We start from the raw sequence: 22,804 nt of genomic DNA, 5'->3' as shown, positions 1-22,804 counted from the left end.
CTTTCTGTATGTTCTCGAGAACGCCCCACGCTTGATACCGGACAGCTTCCTCCAAAAAATAACAGCACAGGTCACGGGCCTGCTCTGGGGAAACCGGCCAGCCGGGATCTCACACACAAAGCTGAATAGAAGTTGGTACGATGGGGGCATCGCATTGCCCAATATACGACTGTATTATTGGGCGGCCCAACTCAAGATCCTTAATCAGTGGGTACACGTCCCGCAAGATGATCCAGCGTTCAAGGCAGACAGGGCACAACTGGGCACGAACAGCCTGCTGGCCCCACTGTATCACCGCGGCATTGCGGCGAAACTCGTAGGACCCACGAAACACACTGTTCACCTGTGGTACAAGGCGCAAGCGAAACTAAAATGGGATGGGACCATCACAAAACTTACAACTTTATGGGACACTAAGGCACTGGGACATCTGCGACGCACTAAGGGCTTTACCCAATGGGATAACATCGGGATTTCAAATGTGGGGGACATGTGGACTCGAGAGGGGGTGGTTTCCTTTGCAACTCTTCAGGAACAGTATGAGCTGGGGGATAACGAACTATACAGATACATACAGATCAGACACGCCCTACAGGCGGCAATCCCACCAGACACATCCCCACCGGAATCCTCTCCGCTAGAAGACCGTCTGCTCACGGACTTCTTACAGGAGGGAGCAACCTCGCTGACATACCGCAAATTGATCAATAACCTACCTGACCCACTGGAGAAGCTAAAAGACAAATGGATGACTGATGTCGGAGACCTAGATGAGTCCGACTGGAACGCAGCCATGGCGTCTCCCCGTGAGGCAGGTATATCCTCCAAATTCCGTCTAGTGCAGTTAAAAATTCTACATAGGATTTATTACACCCGCACGACACTACACAAATTGCAAAGGGCGGATCATCCCTATTGTCTCAGAGGCTGCGGGGCAGAGGGCACGTTTATACACACGCTGTGGGACTGCCCATGTATTGTTAGTTATTGGCAGCGGGTTCTACGTACCATCGCACAAACACTTCACACATCACTCACACTGGACCCGCGGATGTGTCTACTGAATGTGTGGGGGCCTACTGATCTTACCTTCTACGCAAGGGCATGGACCACGATAGGGCTGGTCACGGCCAAACGAGACATCGCACAGAAATGGGGGTCGGCGGACCTCCTCACATTGGCGCAGTGGATCCGGAATATGGACATGCTCATGCTGACAGAAAGAGAAGTATACAAATTACGGGACAACCCTCGTAAATGGAACGGGGTCTGGCAACCGTGGAATTCCTACAGGGGGGATATATGTGAGCCGCTGGATGAGGAGGATCTTGAGGGTTCTGATGATGAAGAAGAACACTGAATGGGGATCGGGGCAGGGTGATGGGCGACACACATGGAGGAATGGGAGGGTTTTGTAGTAGGGTTTATGGCGGGTGGTATAGAAAGGGCTCAGGATACGGAGAATGTATGATTGGTCCCTCACATGACAACTATGATGCTAGATGCTGTACTGAGTCGACATGCTGATTCATGTGTGCAATTTCTTTTAGTTTCTGTTCAATGTTACACAAAAAACACAAAAAGCTAATTGTAATTTTTTACGGTACATTTATACGCTCAGTTCATCTGATCACTTTGATAAATGATGCTGCTACATAATCGGAAGAGGTCCGAAAACATACGTATTGTCTACATTTGCTTTGTACCATGAACCGGCCTCAGGGATGTAAGCATTTATGTGATTGATGATGATGATACTATTTGATTTTTGCAACAAAAATAAACATTTTAAAAACTAATGAATCTATCCCCCAACATAAGTTTATAAGCCCTGATCTAAGGAAAAGGGTACGGACATACGTTACTATGCCTTGTGAATAGGCCCGGTCTATGGCTCTAATCCTTGCACTAGAATGATAATAGACTGGAGTCACCTCCAATCATCCTCTCTCACAGGAGGGCCGAAAAAGTCGGTCAGAACACCCCCTCATTTAAAAAATTAAAAAATGCCCCTGGGATCTTGCCCACCAGGGGCTCAAAACAAGCGCAAAAGCTCTAACTTAAAAAAAATATATATTTTGCCAGATTTTTAGCAAAATATATTTTTTAAACAAATAAAACTTGTTTTTGCCCAGTCTGGGTTCCAGTGGGACCCCACGACCAGAGCTAGGGGTCCAGGGTATTCCTACCCTGCTTCCTTTTCTTTTTTAAACTTTTTTGAGCCAAGATGGCTGCCAAAACTATCTGGTTGAAGTGTTGGTAGCAAATTAGATTTGAGAAAGGAGACTGTCGGATCTTCAGAGGATCCGCGTCCCTACATATCTAAATTTGGATATCTCAAAAACTACTGAATTGGTTTATACCAATTCACAAAAAGTCACTTTCTGAACCAATAGCGCCCTTTCTGCAAAATTTGGTATAATTCCATTCAGTAGTTCGGGCTGCAGTCTGGTTTAAGACCCCTATCAGAATCTGCATGGGAAAAACACGTTTTGGAAGTCCCCTTTTTCTCTGCCCCTGCAGGACAGTTCACCCCAAACCTTTCAAGACATCAGCTGAAGTGAGCACCATACTAATTTTGAAACGATTCGTCAAACAGCGCCAAAGTTGTTGCCTAACAAAAAAATGCTCTTCATATGGAATCAAGGCCCCAACTTAACTACCTACTGGGGTGGGGTGTGTGTGTGTGTATGTGTATATATATATTCACTGAAAAAACCACAGGTTTCACACCAGTTATAGTTAGGAATTAGCATTTAAAAAACCTTTGAAATTCACTGAAAAAACCATAGGTTTCACACCAGTTATAGTTAGGAATTAGCATTTAAAAAACCTATTAAATTCACTGACAAAACCAGTTATAGTTAGCTGGAAATTTTACTGATATAAAACCAATGAAATTCCACGTTATAGTTAGTTGGACTCACTATAACTTGCGCGTGCAATGCACTGCTGATGACGTCACATATTACATCACTCATGACATGGTCAGTGACATCACTCATGACATCACTGATGACACCATCCAGTGAATATGTGTCTTTCTGAAAAATAAATATTAGTGAGTAATGTTTAAATATTTAAATATATATATTATTGTTTCACTTTGTTTATAAGTGGCTACATGTGTTGGTAAGTAGCTACATGCGTATGTATATGGGTTATTAGATGTTTCTCTTAGTATCAGTATGAGTGTCTATATGGTTTGGTGGGGGTATTACTTAGCACATAGATGCATGAGTGACTGACTCGCTGTTTGTATGTGTTTTGAAGACAGCATATGTGCAGGACTGTATGGATGGATGAGTGTGTATATGTGTTTGTTAGTGAGTGAATGACTGTCTCACTAGTGTCTTTATCAGTAACTACACATGTTTTAATCTAGTATATGTGAATATTGATGTATATAAGTGAGTATATGTGAGAGTAAGAGATTGTAAGAGTTCCTGTTTAAATAAGTATGTGTTTCTATAAGTGATTGTTTAAGAGAATAAATATGTGTAATTTTCAATACAAGTAAGGTTGTAGTGTGTGTATAACTCTATATTCAAATAAATGGATGTTCAATAGTTTATTTGCACGTGTGAGTATGTGTGTGAGTAACTTTTGGATGACTGTCGGTGTGTAACAGGATGTATAGGTGTATCACTTCATATGATAAGTGAGTATATGTATGAGTGACTATATAGAACTGTTGGTGAATGACTGGATGTGCATATAGATGGTGGAATTACTGAATTGCTTGTTGTAACTGATATGGGTATCTCCATTTTTTTTTAAATTTCAGTTTCTATTTTTGAATATGTGTTTCAAGGGTTACATTACACTGAAAGGAGGTCTGTCACTATGTCACAAGGATGGTGTCATCAGTGATGTCATGAGTGATGTCACTGACCATGTCATGAGTGATGTAATATGTGACGTCATCAGCAGTGCATTGCACGCGCAAGTTATAGTGAGTCCAACTAACTATAACGTGGAATTTCATTGGTTTTATATCAGTAAAATTTCCAGCTAACTATAACTGGTTTTGTCAGTGAATTTAATAGGTTTTTTAAATGCTAATTCCTAACTATAACTGGTGTGAAACCTATGGTTTTTTCAGTGAATTTCAAAGGTTTTTTAAATGCTAATTCCTAACTATAACTGGTGTGAAACCTGTGGTTTTTTCAGTGAATTTCAAAGGTTTTTTTAATGCTAATTCCTAACTATATAAGACCTGAAAGCCCACCAGGAATCTCCAGTATGCGCCAGGGGACTGCATTGCAGAGAGGTGTAATGAAGCCACAACCCTTTTTACACCTCTCTGCAACGCAGCCCCCGTGCATGTTTGAAGAGGGGAAACTAATTCCCCTTGCATACTGGGGGCCCCTGGGGGCCTATTAGCCCACCTGGAACCTCCAGTATGCGCCTGGGGCTGCATTGCAGAGGTGTAATGAGACTATGCCCCTTGTTACACCTCTCTGCAACGCAGCCCACTGCCGCGTTTGCAGAGGGGGAACTAATTCCCCTTGCATACTGGGGGTCCCTGGGGTCAACTAGTCCACCAGGAGCCTCCAGTATGCACGAGGGAGCTGCATTGCAGAGAAGTGTAATGAGGCCACACCCTTGTTACACCTCTCTGCAATGCAGGCCACTGGCGCCTTTGCAGAGGGGGGACTAATTCCCCTTGCATACTGGGGGTCCCTGGATCATATCTGCCCAAACACCGATATTCCGAACGATTGTAAATGACTTTTCTTGAGAAACATTTGGATTTGGATTATCATGTCCTATACTTTGGAATTTTTGAAAGACTGACTTTGAGGATGCTATAAATTACTCAAGTCTGCCCGAATTGTGTGGGTAAAATTGATACCTAGTCACTTTTAATAAGAATATACTTATGTCTCGTCTAACATTTGGAAGAAATATCTAGTTATATGACAACGGGATACCGACATAACTTGAAGGAAATAAGAACGCCCTGAAGAAGTTCTGTTGTACAGAACGAAACGTTTCGGCTGGCTGTGGTACATAAACTTAAGGAAAATAAAAGCATTTGAATATACACCAAGATTCAGCGCTTCAATAAGTACTCTAAGTGATATGATTTGATTGGACTCATTGTGAAAGTGGTGCTGTGCCAAACTTTGGAATATTCTCCACTACTCTCTACTACTTACTCTCTCCCACTCTCTACTACTCACTCTCTACTGCTCTCTACTACTCACTCTACTACTTACTCTCTACTACTCTCTACTACTCAGTCTCTACTACTCACTCTCTACTACTCTCTACTACCACTCTACTATTCACTCTACTACTCTCTACTACTCACTCTGCTACTCTCTCTACTGCTCTCTACTACTCTCTACTACTCACTCTCTACTCTCTATTACTCACTCACTACTCTCTACCTCTCTACCTCTCTACCTCTACACCTCTACCTCTCTACCTCTCTCTACACGCACACATATAGACATATATGCATATATATATGTGCATATGCATTTATATATATGTATGTGTATATATAAAAAAAACAACTAAACATTTTTTTTTCTAATCAGCTACTTTTAAAACTGTCATTCTTTTTCCCCATGGTACACTCCCCGGTACGCTTACCGGTGCGCGTACCGGGCGCTCACCCCGCGAAAATCAAAAATTTTTTTTTATTTTTTTTTTGCTCCGCGGGGCCCTTTTATGGCCCCCACATCAAACCTAGGGGGTCAGGGGGGGTCTACTCTGCCCCCTTATGGTCATTTCCCCCTTTGTTTTGGCCACCTCTTGTGTCTCGATCCTACCGAGACACAAGATGGCGGCCGCTCCGGACTGTTTAGAATGTTTACAGACACCCCAGAGCCAATCAGCTTTCTCCGCGCAAGTCGCGTGACGCGCCCGGTGCGCGTACCGGTGCGCTTACCGGAGCGCTGCTATAGATATATATATTTTTTTGAACCTTAATTACTCAAAATCCACTGGAGCACATATCTTGAGACATAGCAAAGGCACATCGGGCTACCAGTCCCTACAATTTTGCCAAGTTTGGTGGAAATCCATTCAGCCGTTCGGGCTAAAAGTGAAATCGACCGCCCTATGGAAATTAACATGGGGAAAACGCGTTTTGGGACCCCCCTTTTATCTCGGCCCCCGCTTGACGAATCCCCCCCAAACTTTCAGGGAAGGACCGGACCGCCATGAGACCATTTTCCTGAAAATTTCAGGCAGATTCGTCAACCGGCGCCAAAGTTATTCAAAATAGAATGTTGAGATTTAACATTGAAAATTATCCTAACTATAACTACCTACTGGCGACCGCCAGTAGGTAATATATATATATATATATATGCGCTTCTAGAGAGTTGTAGATTACAGTTTATTGCGTTAAAGTGCTCGTGCTACCCAGATGCGTTTTGGCTGCCCTGCAGCCTTTCTGTAGCGAGATCAGTGAAGATAACAAAGCATTAGATGACTTAACAAAACCATTTCAGGCAAGAGGTTATTCACACAGTTGTACTGAGGATGCCAAATCGATGCGAGATCAACACCTACACAGCAACTCCTCTTTAAAGACAAACAAATAAAGAAGTGCAAGAGCATGGATCCCCATTTCACATTAATCACAGCCTTCAACAGACAAGAAGGTATAACTCAGAAATACTGGTATCTAATCAATAAAGACCCAGTCCTGGGAGACGTTGTACCACGTAGACCAAGATTGACTTTCAGGAGAGCGAAATCAATGAAGGAAGAGTTGGTGAAGAGTAGTCCTGAAAATGCATAGTAAAGCAGTCTGTGCTAAATAAATTTGAGGTAAAGAAGCATTTGTTGAACCGGACTCGTTGTAAAGGCATGCGTGGTTCCGTCATACAACCACATGCCTGACACACAATCACAAAAATGAAAGGTGTTGTGGCACACCCTGATTTTTAAGAGGATGTTGTAGCAAAAGTATTCGTTGGAAACAAATTCAATGGTTTCTGGGCGCCACAGGGGTCGTCTCTTTTGGCTGAGTAAAGACGCGAAGGATTGTAAACAAGTGGCAGGGGAGAGTGGGGGCTTCCCACCCTGAATCCTGTGGTGCTCCAAGTGAGGTAATTACCTCAAAGGTATTCAACAGTAATAAAGTTCAATCGATTTGGAGGGTTCATTCAAGTAAATCTTTAATCCATGGAAGTCGTATATTGGTCAACATATAGACTTGGTATCAACATTACGGTGGTTCAATTTTGAATCAGCAAATATATTTCAGGGAAAACCACTATCCCTATGCATTTCGGGATTTACATCCCTTCATCAGGGGAATGAGGATCTGTGGGGGAAATAAACACTGGTTCAAGGAGGTGGACTTCATCTATCCCAATATTGAAAAAGTAAATTAAATAGTTTAAAGGGATTGAAAGAGATATTATCAAAAAACGGGAAAACATGCTAAACGTGGTAAAAACGGGAAACTTGGAAAAAAGAGATTGTGCCAGAAGAAAGACTCACAAGTCCGATGGCTGACCACCCTGGTGTTAAACTAATAATGTGCGCACTGAAAAACAACTTGGGTGGAGTGCTGTGAAAGAACAACGTATGAGTCCCATCACCAAAAGCGGGACACCCATTCAGAATGCAATCGGGAGGTGTAAGAAATCATAAATTCAAGCAGCGTCTTACCCCAAACGCTTGTCAACAGCGTTATGTTATGCTGTGAATCTCGGAGAAAAAAGCTGGTGCTCTCGGTCGGGCAGTGGTCGCGTTCAAAATAAACACCGACACAAAAGGCGGGCCGGAGTTTCCCTGATAAAAATAAAAGACGGACACGCTGCTTGAATTTATGATTTCTTACACCTCCCGATTGCATTCTGAATGGGTGTCCCGCTTTTGGTGATGGGACTCATACGTTGTTCTTTCACAGCACTCCACCCAAGTTGTTTTTCAGTGCGCACATTATTCGTTTAACACCAGGGTGGTCAGCCATCGGACTTGTGAGTCTTTCTTCTGGCACAATCTCTTTTTTCCAAGTTTCCCGTTTTTACCACGTTTAGCATGTTTTCCCGTTTTTTGATAATATCTCTTTCAATCCCTTTAAACTATTTAATTTACTTTTTCAATATTGGGATAGATTAAGTCCACCTCCTTGAACCAGTGTTTATTTCCCCCACAGATCCTCATTCCCCTGATGAAGGGATGTAAATCCCGAAATGCATAGGGATAGTGGTTTTCCCTGAAATATATTTGCTGATTCAAAATTGAACCACCGTAATGTTGATACCAAGTCTATATGTTGACCAATATACGACTTCCATGGATTAAAGATTTACTTGAATGAACCCTCCAAATCGATTGAACTTTATTACTGTTGAATACCTTTGAGGTAATTACCTCACTTGGAGCACCACAGGATTCAGGGTGGGAAGCCCCCACTCTCCCCTGCCACTTGACACACAATCACAACTCTGCAGCCTCTCGTTCACGCTACTCCAATCTGTCACCCTAGCCCCCTTCTCACCATTTGAGAAATCCAAAGAAATTAAAATTCATGACTTGCTTTTTATCAGAAATTAAACAGTATTTGATGCTTTAAGAATCAATGCAAGGCATTTTTCACTTTGCTCGCAGATCCTTTTCTACAGTCATATAGTGCTTTACACTGCTCACTTGACCGCTTTAGCGCACCACAGCAGGAATGCAATAACACCTTTACCTTCTACTACGTTGGAAATTATACAAAGGCAAGTATGTGAACAATGACAAGTAAGTTAAGATAGTCGTTTTAGCACCAGAGAAAATGTGAAAAGTGTGAGAAGGCAATAACAGAATATCCCAAGGTTACTTCAGATACCATCACCTGGCGTTCAGGAAAGTGCAATTATACAGTGACAATAAAGGAAATTAGTTTAGATTGTTACAACAACTATCACGGAGTACAAGCAACCGTGGGAAGCGCTAACACAAGCAACACAGAATAAGTATGCCAAAAGTGTGACGATATTAGTTTATAATGCGCTAAAAAGTTAGTTTATTGATGTTGCTCGGTTAATTAACCCTTTGCAATGTTAAAACATATAAAAATTTCGTTCCGTGGCTGTGGCACTTTAAAATGATTACCATAGTAGAGTGGACAGATGTGATTCAAGGGAGGAAAAAAATTGTGTAAAAAATGGAGATGAGAGTTTAAAGTGAATTTCAGGTCTAAAAATGACAGTCTACAACCAACTTACAGCCAAAACATTTAGCAAATGATTGTAGATTATACAATCGACAACACTAGCACTGTCAGAAACACGATTTCATATCCTAAGACAGGAAAACCAAACAAATTACACCACTCCTCAAATTGTTTTTCGGAAAGGGTTATATACGCCATTAAATACCCTTGTGGCCTGTTGTACATAGGCAAGACAGAAAGAAAGGTGAATGTTTGGATGACTGAGCACAAAAGCATAATCAGAAACTCCAATTTGGCGGTACATTGGCAGGATCATCATCACAATATAGCCCAACTATACTACACCAGTTTAGAGAGCATCACTTTGAATCTTGATATTAATGTACCCAGAGCGCTTTCCCACAGGGAAACATTTTGGATCAAATATTTGGACAGCTTTGAGCCTCATGGACTTTTAATGATAAACTCATAGAAAACATGCCATCTCCAGTTTAAGATAAAGCTATAGCACCCGGGTAACAGCCCACGCAATTTTTCAAACCTTATTATTTTTTTTAACCTCACAGTTTTAATGCGCATGTAATCAAAATCACATTACATCACACTTCAGGTCATATGAAATCTATCAGCCTGCATGACCATTCATAGGTTCAATGGTTTAAACCGAATGATTATAACATTGGACTGTTCTTTAAATTTTGTATGCATTCTATGATGCTAGCATGATAACAAACATTGCATAATGTTTTATGGCATGGTGCAATTTAATTTTGACATGCTTTTATTTGTATGTTTAATGCTTAACCCAACCACATTCATGATTACTTCTTCAAATGAGAGAATATATGCTCAAATGTGTCAATACTTACCTAGTGTTCACATGCAATTTTACTGGAATGGATGGCTTTTTTGCACATCTCATGGGACGCTTTTTTGTAAATATGACGCAACTTAATGATTTGGTAGGATGGCAATTTTCTAAAAGTCACTTAAATGTTAACATGTTTACTTTCGTCTGTTGTGCCCCACCAGGGTTTATGTTTGTGCTATTATTCTATGTATTTATTGCTGCACCAGGTAAACATTTTGATTATCTCACTTATCCAGTTGTATGTATGTATGTATGTATGTATTGGCATTTATATAGCGCACTACTTACCCGTAGGGTCCCAAGGCGCTTCGACCGCTGCGAAACCCTTCCTGGCTTCCCTGAGAGATGGTCCCTTAATGGGTATCTCCAGGGTGAGACCAGGCATCCCCGGCGGTCTGGTGGGGCCGTTAGTGAAGATGAGGCAAGCTAATGCCCAGAGTTGCCGAGTGTGATCGCTGATCAGAGTGGGCACCGAGGCGAGAGAATTATCGAGTCCGCTGACCCTGGTCCAGAAACCTGCCGCGCCGGGAATCGAACCCTGGTCCCGGGCCGTCCTCTGCTCTCAGGTCTGCCGCCTCTAACCAGTGAGCCACACTACTCAATTCAAAGACATCTTTATTCGGCCAATCAGGCCATAAAAGTAAAAACAATTAAAACAAAGTAGAAGACCATCATAAGTAAAACCAAACAGCATCAAAACATTGAAACCAGTCGAGGCAAACTACTCAGGCAATACAGGAATAGTACCATCAGCTGATAGGATTAATTGTGTAACGTGCAAGTGCGTAAAATAAGATGTGTAAATGTAGATAAAACCATTAAAACCACAGTAAAAACAGCATTTCAAAGACCAAATAAGAAATGGTAAGTTAGAATTTCAGAGAGCATAGAATAAAAATATCACTGGCAGAAGTCCAGCACAACCCCACTAAAGGTGTTAACTCTCCATGGTTTTACTTGCTCTAACAGCAGCTATTAGGAAGGAGCTCACCTCAAGCAAATGTCAGGGGTATTCAACAATTGTAAGTGAAATAGTGCTTCTCTGCAACTACGATGGCCAGGAATTCCTAACAATGGTTTAGGAAAGCTTCTATGTGCAGGATTGAAGTTGTTACAGAAAAACACGCAATGTAACAAAGACTGCTCAGCAAGGACAGGGAGGAGCTGATTTCTCCAGTGCAACAAAATACACCACACTGTGCTAGATCTAAACGAAAAAGAAGGGATCTCTCCCAGTGGGTGAGCTCTAGTGAAAGATAAAAAGCAGGCTCGGCAGAAGCAAATGACCTATAAAAGGATTGCACTATCTACGAAAAATTGCAAATAAAGTTGTTTGACCCGCAAAAGTATCTTCTTTCTTTATATCTGGATAGGAGGAGAATAAAGAGGACAACCCCAAGGCATGTAAAGATTTTGATATATAACTCAGCCACGGTATAGCATGACCATTGTCCATGCTGAGGCAATCCATAATGTCTCTGCAGAACTTAGTGTGAGGATTGACCCATACGCTAATCCGCAGCAACAATGGAGCCAGATGGACCCAGTTCTCAATATACTGATGATTTAACTCCTTGTAGACAATGTAACGAGGGATGGTTGGTGGGGAGTGTAAGAACTGCTGGCAAATGCGATTATCCTCAGTCTAGAGCGAAGAACCATTATGATAGCCCCAGATCCCTGCCCAGTATGCAGCTTCTGGGACACATTAAGCGTTAAACACTTTTAAAATAGGCAAAATGGTGCCTTTGGTTGTGGGGCTTGAAAAATTAATAACAGCTTCTGCCGACCCACTAAGCTTGAGACAAGAGGAGGTCCTCTGGTAATGCCAGGAACCAGGGGAGCCAAGTAGCTAAACTCTCTAACACAATTCAAAGGCTGATCATTAATTAATTAATTTTCCATGCTTTTATGTAGGCCCCTTTTTTGGCTATTAGTTGATTTGTTAGGCCAAACTCCAGCTAGTCTGGGCTGGCAAAGCGTTATGAGGGATACGAAAAAGCGATCTAAATATTTTCGTGGAGATCGAATTTAGAATTGACGCGTCTCTACCTCAGAGGGCCTCGCTTGCATAAAAGATACTCAGTGTAAGTTATGCTGCTATTTTCTTAAGCAGTAGCAGGTAGCTTGGGCCATTCAGTGATCTCTGTAAAGTGTGAAGGGCAAGGATAAAGTGTCACCTTTCCTCAGCAGATTTATCCTGTGCTGCTGGAAGGAGCCCCTGTGGTCTAATAGAAGTCGTATGTATCTGTAAGTTTTTACCGGCTTCAGTTGTTGGCAGTGAAAATGCCATTTGTGTTTTTTCTGAATTTTGCAACTCACTTCCATAACCTTAGTTTTATTCTGCTTTATTGTCAAGCCATTGACTATAAAATATGGAGATAGTTTGGCAATGCAGTGATACAAGCATGTTGGCCCAGTAGAGGGATACAATGGTATGAGGGAGCGCTCATTTGACATAGATGTTGTGGGCATATCCGAAGAAGGTACAGCTGGAGCTGAAAAGTGACTTTGGCATAGTTAAAGGGAGCACAGAGTTTGCCAATGGCTATGCAGATATCACCATCAATATATTAGACTGCAAGACCAATCTATGTACACATGTAACCATGTACCTAGTTCCGGACTTTCAGACAACAAATCAGTGCATTCTGGAAAATGAAGTTTGCGTTTGCTCTAAACATCCCTGCCAAGTGCAACACATCACAGGTCAAATTAAAACATTTAATCACATTTCCTGCTTCACAAACATATTTGGATTTGTCATGCTTCTCAGTTGAGCTCTACCCATAAAGATATTCAATAAACATTTCAATTTCTTCGTGCCTCAAGAGGCTGCCTAGCCCCTGCTGCATGCATGAGTGTAATCAGATTGCCATGCTGAGGCTGTTGGCATGTGTGCAGAACTAAGAGGGCAAATTGTCTCTCACATTGCCCATCAGGTGCCTCAAATATGTAGCTAAGACATGAATCTCTGACCTAGTATAGCTTGCGTATGCCACACTAATGTGCAAGGCGCCTGCAGGATACAGATCCTCCAGTCGGCATACGTTACTCTTAAAATGGTGGTAATCCGGGGTCTCCCACTCTTTTGAACAGTACAATATACTAAATTTCAATGCTTATTTTTGCAAGACCCAGCCTCCAGCATCGCTGGATCAAATATCTGTTTGCAATTGACTCAGAGATAAAAGTTACGAAGCCCTTCAGTTTGCAGATCCATATATGCCTTCTCTTTGAACTGCTCGTTTTCCAGTAGTACTTTAGTTGAGCTCAGCTGTGCTTGTGCGGATATATTCCCAATATGCCTTGAAACTCAATAACCTAACTGTTCTTAACACCAGTTTTACACAGTTGCGTCTATACCTCGGAAGCTAGCAAAAATCAACATATGAAATAGTTAGTGAACAATACCAGCACTGCAGGAATCAACCACCTGACAGACTTACACCGCATCAACAAAGGGAGCCTGATCGGTTCTCAGCATGCTGCATAACAACTGTACAGTGAGCTCTCATTTTGGCAGCCAGTGTTGTGAGAGCTTCTAGCATAGTAACCTGGGGCATGCATGGTTCCCTAATCCAGTAGGATCTGGTTGGTCAACATCACTTTGCATACAGAGGCTTTTGAACCCCTACATACAATGTCAAAGCGAAACTATAAGTCCAAGTTTGCATTATTTTGGCTAAATAGCTACAGTGTCAAAAATGCCCTGGGACCTCTTGCCACCTATGTTGCATTCAATGCCTATAAAAGCTGAACTTGCTAGACTGAGACAAGACAAAGGGACTTTGTATGAGAAGGGGCTCACTGAAAATGGAGAAATCGTTCGTTTCAGCCCCCCTGGTGTGACATCTCAACTGCAAGGATTATTCACAGGCAGCCAATGCCATGCATTTTTGTTTCACTGATAATATATTACAGTTTGCACAGCTAAGGTTTTGCAAAAAACACAACTAAACACTGCAATGTTTTCATTTTGGTTATAATAACCCATGTTCATGTTAAAGGAATACAAATACCTGCCCACAAAAGGGCTTGGCCAGAGTGCCCCAACCTCACTACTTCACCACGTCACCTTCCCAGTTGAGACAAATTTATATTAGTGGGCTGGCAGTTTACTTTGTATCTTACAGGTCACTGGCTTTGTGGGGAAGCATGAAATACTTTGCAACTACAAATAACTACCATCCCTTGCTATTTGGAAAGCTGGGTTAGCCACTGGCAAGATGCTGTTACACGGGTACTGATAAAGGTTATGGTTAGTGGGTATGAAGCTTTGTAGGATGTTTATGTGTTCAGATCAGAATGATGATCTAATTCTTGGCTCTCCTCTGCATGTTACTTTAAGGATTCAGTTATTGCATGTCTCGGTCCCTAGACCAGAGAAGGGATTAAATATTACCTCCACTGAAGTTCTGTTTATCTGCGGCAGGCTACCCAAAGATAACTGTGTGCTAACCTCAGCAGGCAATCACTGACTGCAGCAGTTTTGTCTTTATTTCTGACAATTCCAGATTGGCAATCACCACCAGTTCTGGTCCAATTTTTTTCAGCAGAAAAATACTCCGAAAATGAACCGCTTAGTAAACATCCATATGCGCTTCTTAAGAGTTGCAGCGAGTTGCAGCTGTTTAAGACAATTTCTAAACCATTACATAGCAACAAAAATGGGTACCAATTAATGAGACACTATTATATGGAGATAAAAGTTTTGCTCTAGTCACGATAGTGTCCCTCTAAGTATCACTCGTAAGAGACAAAAATTACACAACCATAGAAATTTCACCCATAAGTACATTAAAAACGCGGCAGGGTTAGTTCAAATGAACCAAACACATTAACACACCTGCTAACTATGCTTTGTAAGCAAATGCCCCTCATACATGCATGAACCTGGCAACCCTAAGCAGCAAGAGGAGTGATGCTGGTATGTCCAGGAGATGGGCTAGCATCAATACCATGCTGGTATGTCCAGGAGACGGGTTAGCATCAATACGTTGCACTTTAAGAACATTCACCCCTCCACACAGACATGTTATAAGGCATGGGCAAAGTGGGCTCTGGTGCAGGGCCCCAGCCTTCCAGGGAGACCCATGAAAGATAGAGCCATATCTATTCTGCACAGGCTTGCCCTGATTACCTCGAATAATTATTCAACATATTGTTTTAAATACGGTTTCTCTTTAATTAATTTTTGATGTGTTTGTTTCATGCAACATTCATAAATAAAGTTTCATTTAGATCAAAACAGGAACTCATATATGAGAAATTGGAGGGTGTCACAGAGGTTATATTTGCAGTATAAGAGAGCTGCTGCGTTACAATATTAAAAACACGCATCATTATACATGAATATTTGATGTAACAACTTTAGAATTTGGACGAGTGTGTCTGTGCACAGTCAGTGACCTGGCCAAAGAGGGCATGAAGGAGCTGAAAAAGGATCATAAATTCAAAACTGTTCCGAACAGGGACCCCCAAAATACAATCTTCCGCCGAACCCCAAAATCCTTAAGACTTACCTGTCTCTAAAGGCTCAAATCAGTCCCTGCCACATTTCCCAATACTATCAGCTCTGAGTTGATTCTCACCTGCTGCTGCCTATTAGTTCCCAGTACGTTCCTTTGAGGGGACTGCTCCTCACTTATCTTCTTCTTCAGATTTTTAAACATCCTACCGATTCTCCTGTGGGCGGTCGGAGGGGTCCTGGGGGCGGGCTCCGTGGGGGTATTCGGCTCCCGGTGAAGACTTTGGGGTCTGTGTAGCTCCACCTTACTGACTCGTCCCGCCCCCGCGCTTCCGAACCCGGAAGAATGAAGTGTTAGCAGTGAAGACTGCACTGCTGATGCAGGGTCTTAACGCATGCGCAGTTGCAGCCTCAGCCCAGCTGTCACCCCCAGGGTCCTCTGCTCCCTTCCTAGTCTGAGCACCATCCAGCTGACAACAGGCTAGTGATGCGCATGCGCGGCAACGTGGAGCTCCCTACGCTAAACCCGGCTACGGCGCACCGGTAGGGTCATATTAGCTTTGCTGAAAAGGAAATACGGGAAGAGACTAAAACGACCTCGACGTCACGATGGATCCATCTTGAAACGGGTTTGTGTCTTTTGCTAACCGATGTAAATGCAGAGAAAGCTGCGAAAAAGTACGTGTTGTAATGAACTGCAAGGCTCAACTACGTCTCAAAACAACGAGTCTTTCGGAAATATGCATTCCAGTCACGCACCCTACTCAGGCTGGTGAATGAATAGCCTTATTCCCAGATTTATTTTTCAAAATCTCCGTTTTCTGCTTCCAAACGTTAACAGGTATACGTCGTGATATCATTTTATGTTGTGTTCCAATAAAGCGCGGGGCTACTAATAAACTAAGTAATTTTTTCAAAAGAGTAAACTTATGAAAACCAACAACTGTTGCATATCACAAAATTTGCCCCCTAGCACAACCACTCTTTCAACTACAACAGAAGGGCCGAGAATGACAACACGGAGTCTAAATAAGCATTGGCAAAGCAAATAGGTAAGGACTTGGCCAGCTGGTGGGATTTTAAAAACTTTTTTATTGCACTCCTACACCACAGAAATTAAAAGAAAGCACGTCAGAGACTAAACGCGGTGGTAGTATGGCAGTAAGGAGAACTGTAAATTCAAGAAAAATAATCATTGTATATAGGTATAACAGCCCTTTATGGGTGCTTTTTCTTAGACTTGTGTACTTAAGCAATGTATTGAAAACCTTTTTAATTTTAATGCAACTTATAAGAAAATACGATTATTACTAGCACAAAGAAATGTTACCATTCCTATTTCAAACAGGATTTCTTTAGAAGCCATTCTAGATTCATTCAATGATCATCCAACTACTATTCTGTTATTTTTAACAAATTCCAGCTCTTCCAGGTACCATGCATCAGGGGTGAGACAAACACATTTTAGTGTTGGAATCCTCCTCACCGCACTAAAATGCATTAGTCACGCATTACAGCCTCCTCCTACTTTATGTGAAATTAGGCACTGCAGGAATTAACAACAAAAGCAGCTGAGCACCAGTACTGTCAAGTATCACGCATCAGACGTGACATTAACGCATTTCAGTGTGGTGCTCCGCATCACTGCACTGAAATGCATTGTCACGCATAATGCACATTAGAGCTGTCACAAAAAGCGCGCTGTAAAAACGTGGTGTAAGCTGGCGGCACGCATCAGTGGTTGCACGGGCTGCTCCTATTGGCTTGGGAGCTGTTGTAAAATAAAGATGGTCCAATACAACTTGTAGTTTAGCAGTCTTCTTATATTTATTGCAGCACAGGCCACTGAGCATGTACACCACCAGCTGACCAGAGTCCAACTGACCAGACTGGAACATTAACAAGATGAGATCATAACATACAGATCACAGTAGGATTCTGTGAATGAGTCACAGAAGAGAAGCAGTAGAAAGACTACAAACAAATGTAGAATAATAACATGCTATTTACAACACATCGTGTCCCCTACAGGATTCTGAAAATGTAAAAATAAAAGCATTAAGAAATCAACAAACATAGTCCTTTAGGTACAATGGTGGACGACGTAGTCTTGGATTCTTTACGATGGAATTATTCCCAACATCAGCAGTATTCATGTTATCAAAAGAGCTAGACATACTCTCCAAATGCTGAGAAGCATCACCACCACCATCCTCCCCCCTATTAACAAGAGAAGAAGATGCACACTCCTCACTTTGAGTTGAAAACATGTAACCACTATTGCCAGAGGAATGACAAGTCAAATTTCCATCACTTTTACCAGAAGAAGTTTTATTACCCTTGTCAATAGTGCAACTCTTTGAAAATTCCTTTTTTCACCATTTTCTAGGACCACGTAGTGAGGAAACACTTTCTTCACCAAAAATGGACCTCTAAATTTAGTCAAACCTCTTGAAAATCTACCAGGCTTAACTTTCACTAAGTCTCCTGCACGAACTCCTCCAGGAAACGTCTCTACAGAACTAAAAGAAGATCTTTCATCATCAAAATTCCTTAGCCAAGACGGAATCATCTTCGTACCTGGAGACCTACCTCGCATCACCTCAAATGGAGACTTCATATCCTGCCTATGCGGAGTAGAAGGATATGCCCAAACCATTTCCATGACTTTCTCCTCCGAAAAGCAACCTAATGCACTAGTCATTTGTATAATGCCCTTGATCAACCGACTGACTCTCTCGCATATACCATTCCCCTGCGGGTTGTACAAACTTGTGAAATGATGACTAATACCACAACTTTCTAAAAATGATTTCATCTTATTGGACGTTAATTGTGTTCCATTGTCCGTTATGAGAATTGAAGGAAATCCTTCATCATGAAACACACCTTTAAGAAACTTTACAGTAACATCAGTGGTGATCTCCCTGACAAAACACACCGTTAGCCATTTTGAATGAACATCAATAACAATAATAGCAAACCTTTGATTAAAAGGCAACTCATCCATGGGACCAATAAAGTCCAAACATATGCTATGCATGGTTTCTCTAGCGCAAATATCTTGCCAGCTTGTTGACTAGGCACCAACTTGAGCCTCTTCTCACCTTCTTTACACCCTTCACAACATTCTACACACGGCGCAGCATCAGAATTGTCACGATTCACTCTCCCCGACCTCTGGTAAATCACTGCCTGCCCTGTTCTGAGAAACGGAATGGGAAACTACATATCCCATGATCCTGTGCGCCGCGCACTCCTATGACGCGACGCGACTAGGGATTAACAGGAAGTCTTGCGGAAGACGCGCTGACGATTATTCCTGCTTGTGTATGGTTCGAGTACTATTGACTCGTCTTTCTGGATCCTTGGTTATCGGCGGAGGCAAGTTTCGGCTTGCGTTGAAGGAACACGTCGCCATCAGCGTGTGAGTTCAGCGTTCTTGGTTTTCGGAGCCCGGTTGTGGAATATCCTGGTGGGGCTTAGGAAGCGCCTACAACTTTGTGTGCTTTGGTGTGTTGCCGCTCGAGTGTGGATTACCTGGAGGGGCTTAGGAAGCGCCCGTGTCATGCTATCATTCCAGCAACAGGTTTTCAGATCGAGTGGGGCACTTGCTTTCTTAGTGTGTTTACGAAAACAGTTTGTTGCATACTTTCAGGGAGCGTCTTGCTCCGGTTTGCGCAGGACACCTGGGTATAGGTGCCGCCTTACATTTTCAGTACTCAGTACTCACTGTTGGAGCGCCTACAGAGCAGGATCTGTAGAGACGCTATACATATAAATACTGTACGCTGGGCATATGTTTTATTTTCCTATCTTTGGCGTTATCTACATTCTAGGGAATGTTGGAGAGATCTTGGGGTAGTCGCGTCTTGCACACCCTGAGGTTATTCTTCTAGGCATTTCCTCGGAGGAGAAAGACCTTTTGTTATCAACCACCGTTTACCAGGAATGTGATCGTTATTTTCATTATTTGGTGATATGGGGCAACTTTAGGTTATCTTTATCCTACATATGGGTAGGTGTTCATTGCTGGTCTAATCTTTCACGTTCCAGAAGGGGAGGGAACATGGGGGTTTGCTAATGCTCTCTATATTATATTTTCCAGTAGTACAGCCAGGGGATATAGAAGCCGCCCTTAGATCCTTCCTTCATACAGGCACACCTGTGGGATATACAGGTGAGGTACCAGGTGTTTTGTTAAATAGTAGATGTTCCAGCTTAGGGTTCTGTGGTACTTATCCATTGTTTCTGTAATTACAGGTTACGGTTACAAGTGCCCAGCTGCTCTCCTCCGGACCCAACTTTTCCCCCGCTTGATCGCCTTAACAGTCTGGGCACAATTACTGTCAGACTTGGGTTGATCTAGAGGTGGGCCCCCATATAGCATCGATCCAATCCTGAGGAGCGTCCAGAACGGACCTGACAGAATAATCGGCCTAAAAGTTCTGCTCCTCCTGGTTGGGTTGATACAAGGGATGGCTACCTTAGATGAGGTAGTAGCAGCCTTAGGCTTAGTTCAGGCTGAGTTGGCCGCTTCCCGCCAGGAAACGGCGGCGTTGCAAGCACGAATGGATGCTATGCAGCGGAACCCGTTTGATGCAGGGAATCCTGCCCCTCAGCCAACTTCGTTGGTAGTAGAAATGCCTTCTCCAGTTCCTTTGGCTCCCCCAGAAAGGTTTATGGGAGATAGAAAGAAAGTGCAGGTGTTTATGACCCAGGTGATGATGCACTTCACCTGTAAACCCAAATGTTTTTTGACCAATCAATCACGGGTTTCCTTTCTGATCTCTTACTTAGGAGGAGAGGCAGCCCAGTGGGCTGTACCTATAGTCAGGAATAACGAGGGAATCCTGTATGATTGGGACCTGTTTCGTGCCGAATTTGAGAAAACGTTCGATAGGAGAGCTGAGACCTTCTCAGCGGATAAGGAGTTGCTTGTTCTACAACAAGGCAATTCGGATATAGTGACCTACCTAAATCATTTTAGGAGATTGATTGCTGAAACTGATTGGCCTGAAGCCAAACAGATGGTTCTGTTTTACCAAGGGCTCACAGACAATCTCAAAGATGTAATAGCACAAGTTGAACCCCAGCCTACCACATGTGCAGCCTTTATTGATTTGGCTTTACGCTTGGATCACAGATTGAGAGAGAGAAAAGGTGAGACTGGAAGAAGAGACAAACCCCTGGTGTTCGGGGAGAAACCAGCCAGCGGGGACAAGGCCGAAGGTAAATCCGAACCTATGGACATTGGTGTGGTGAGAGCATCCCTCACTACCAGTGAAAGAGAACATCGTCGCAAATATGGGCTGTGTTTGTACTGTGGGAAGAAAGGCCACTTTCTACGTGAATGTCCGGTGAAACCGAAAGGAGGACGCTATCGTACCGGTCAAGGAGCAGTCTCCACTGTAGACAAGGGTTCGGAAAACTCCGATGCTTGAGTTCTAAGGAAGGGAGGGACTCAAGTACACATTTCATCCCTTCGATAACCGAAGAAAACCGAGTGGGGAACCAGCTGTTCTTTATAGACATTGAATTATGGATTGACCAAGACCCTAAGTATGTCCGTGCCATGGTAGACTCCGGAGCGACAGGTTGCTTCATGGATTTGACAGAAGCACGGAAGTTGGGAGTAACCCCGGTGGATAAAACCGTCCGGGAAGAAGTGTTTGCAGTAGACGGTCATGCGTTGGAATCTGGTCCTATCACCCAACATACCCCGGAGTATGAGATATGGTATGGGGGTTATCATAAGGAGCAGCTGTCGTTTAACCTCATCCAGGCCCCTAGTTATGGAATAATATTGGGACTCCCTTGGTTGAAAAAACATGAACCCAAGATTACATGGAAAGAGCGATCTTTGGAATTCTCCTCTTCATATTGTCAGGACCATTGCATCCAGGAGAATCCCCGACCCTCTATGGTATTGGCTGCTACTCACACCATTTCCACAGCCGCGGAAAAAGAGGTGGAACTACCTCAGTATTACCAGGAGTATGAAGAGGTCTTCAGTAAAACTAAAGCAGAAGTACTTCCTCCTCATAGGGAATACGATTGCCGCATAGATTTAACACCAGGGTCAGTGGTTCCATGTGGTCGAATCTATGCATTGTCACAACCCGAAACAAAACACCTACGAGAGTATTTGGACAACCTACTTGCTTTGGGATTCATCCGACCATCAAGGTCCCCAGCAGCTTCCCCTCTTTTCTTTATTCCAAAGGCTAATGGGGAATTACGCTGCTGTATAGACTACAGGGCATTGAATGCTATCACCACCAAAAATCAATACCCACTACCTTTGATTCCTGTATTACTGGAACAAGTGAGATCAGCCAAGATTTATACAAAACTGGATCTTAGGGGAGCCTACCATTTAGTACGCATACGATCAGGCGATGAATGGAAAACCGCTTTTAAAACCAGGTATGGGCTCTTTGAGTATCTTGTGATGCCCTTTGGGCTATGCAACGCCCCAGCCTCCTTCCAATTTTTCCTTAACGAGGTGTTGCGAGACTACCTGGACATCTTTGTAGTCGTCTACATAGATGACATACTAATATACTCTAATGATGAATCAGAACACATCCAACATGTGAAGCAGGTGCTGGAGGCTCTAAAACAAAACCTACTGTATTGCAAGTTAACAAAATGTGAGTTTCATGTCACAACGGTGGAATTTCTGGGAGTCATGCTCTCTCCATCAGGGCAAATAATGGCTGAAAGGAAGGTACGAGCCATAGTGGAGTGGCCACAACCCACCACTGTCAAGGATATCCAGAAACTTCTGGGTTTTGCTAACTTTTATCGGAGGTTCATCTCTCATTTTTCGGATCTGGTGGCACCTCTCACAAGATTGACCCGGAAGAACACCCCTTTTTTCTGGGGAACCGATGAGCAAACAGCGTTTGATCGGTTGAAGACCGCGTTCACATCTGCTCCGATATTGATTCATGCTGACCCAAAACTTCCTTTCGTGGTAGAGGCTGATGCGTCCGAACTAGCGGTGGGGGCTGTTCTCTCGCAGAGGAGTGAAGATACCGGTCACCTACATCCCATTGCCTTCATGTCACGCAAGTTAAATTCTGCAGAACGCAATTATACGATTGCAGAGAAGGAATTGCTCGCAATTAAAGACGCCTTCACGGAGTGGAGGCATTGGCTGATGGGTGCCACGCACCAAATCACGGTTTATACAGACCACCGCAATCTTCAGTTTCTGAGAGCCGCACGCCATCTCACCCCCAGACAACTGCGATGGATGCTCTTCTTTTCGGAGTTCCATTTTGTGGTCACCTTCCGTCCGGGATGTGACAATCGG

At 43.0% G+C, this 22,804-nt stretch overlaps 1 protein-coding gene across 3 annotated transcripts in view; it reads right to left on the bottom strand.

The window, feature by feature from the left end:
- The window catches only part of GOLGA4 (golgin A4), an 853,888-nt gene extending 837,911 nt beyond the window's left edge, over positions 1 to 15,977 (bottom strand). For 2 of the 3 annotated variants that reach the window (XM_086964774.1, XM_086964775.1), the window contains exon 1: positions 15,605 to 15,819. In XM_086964774.1, coding sequence (XP_086820900.1) covers positions 15,605 to 15,685 — 81 coding nt within the window. In that variant the 5' untranslated portion in view covers positions 15,686 to 15,819. Of the gene's footprint in view, positions 1 to 15,604 lie in introns of all 3 variants that reach the window. The other variant, XM_086964776.1, reaches the window with a different exon arrangement.
- Positions 15,978 to 22,804: the final 6,827 nt, after the last annotated feature.

The sequence above is a fragment of the Lissotriton vulgaris genome, chromosome 4_1, assembly GCF_964263255.1.
Source record: "Lissotriton vulgaris chromosome 4_1, aLisVul1.2, whole genome shotgun sequence".
Lineage (NCBI taxonomy): Eukaryota > Metazoa > Chordata > Amphibia > Caudata > Salamandridae > Lissotriton > Lissotriton vulgaris.
Note: the sequence above shows the minus strand (reverse complement) of the source record. Positions and strands in the feature narration are given on the sequence as shown.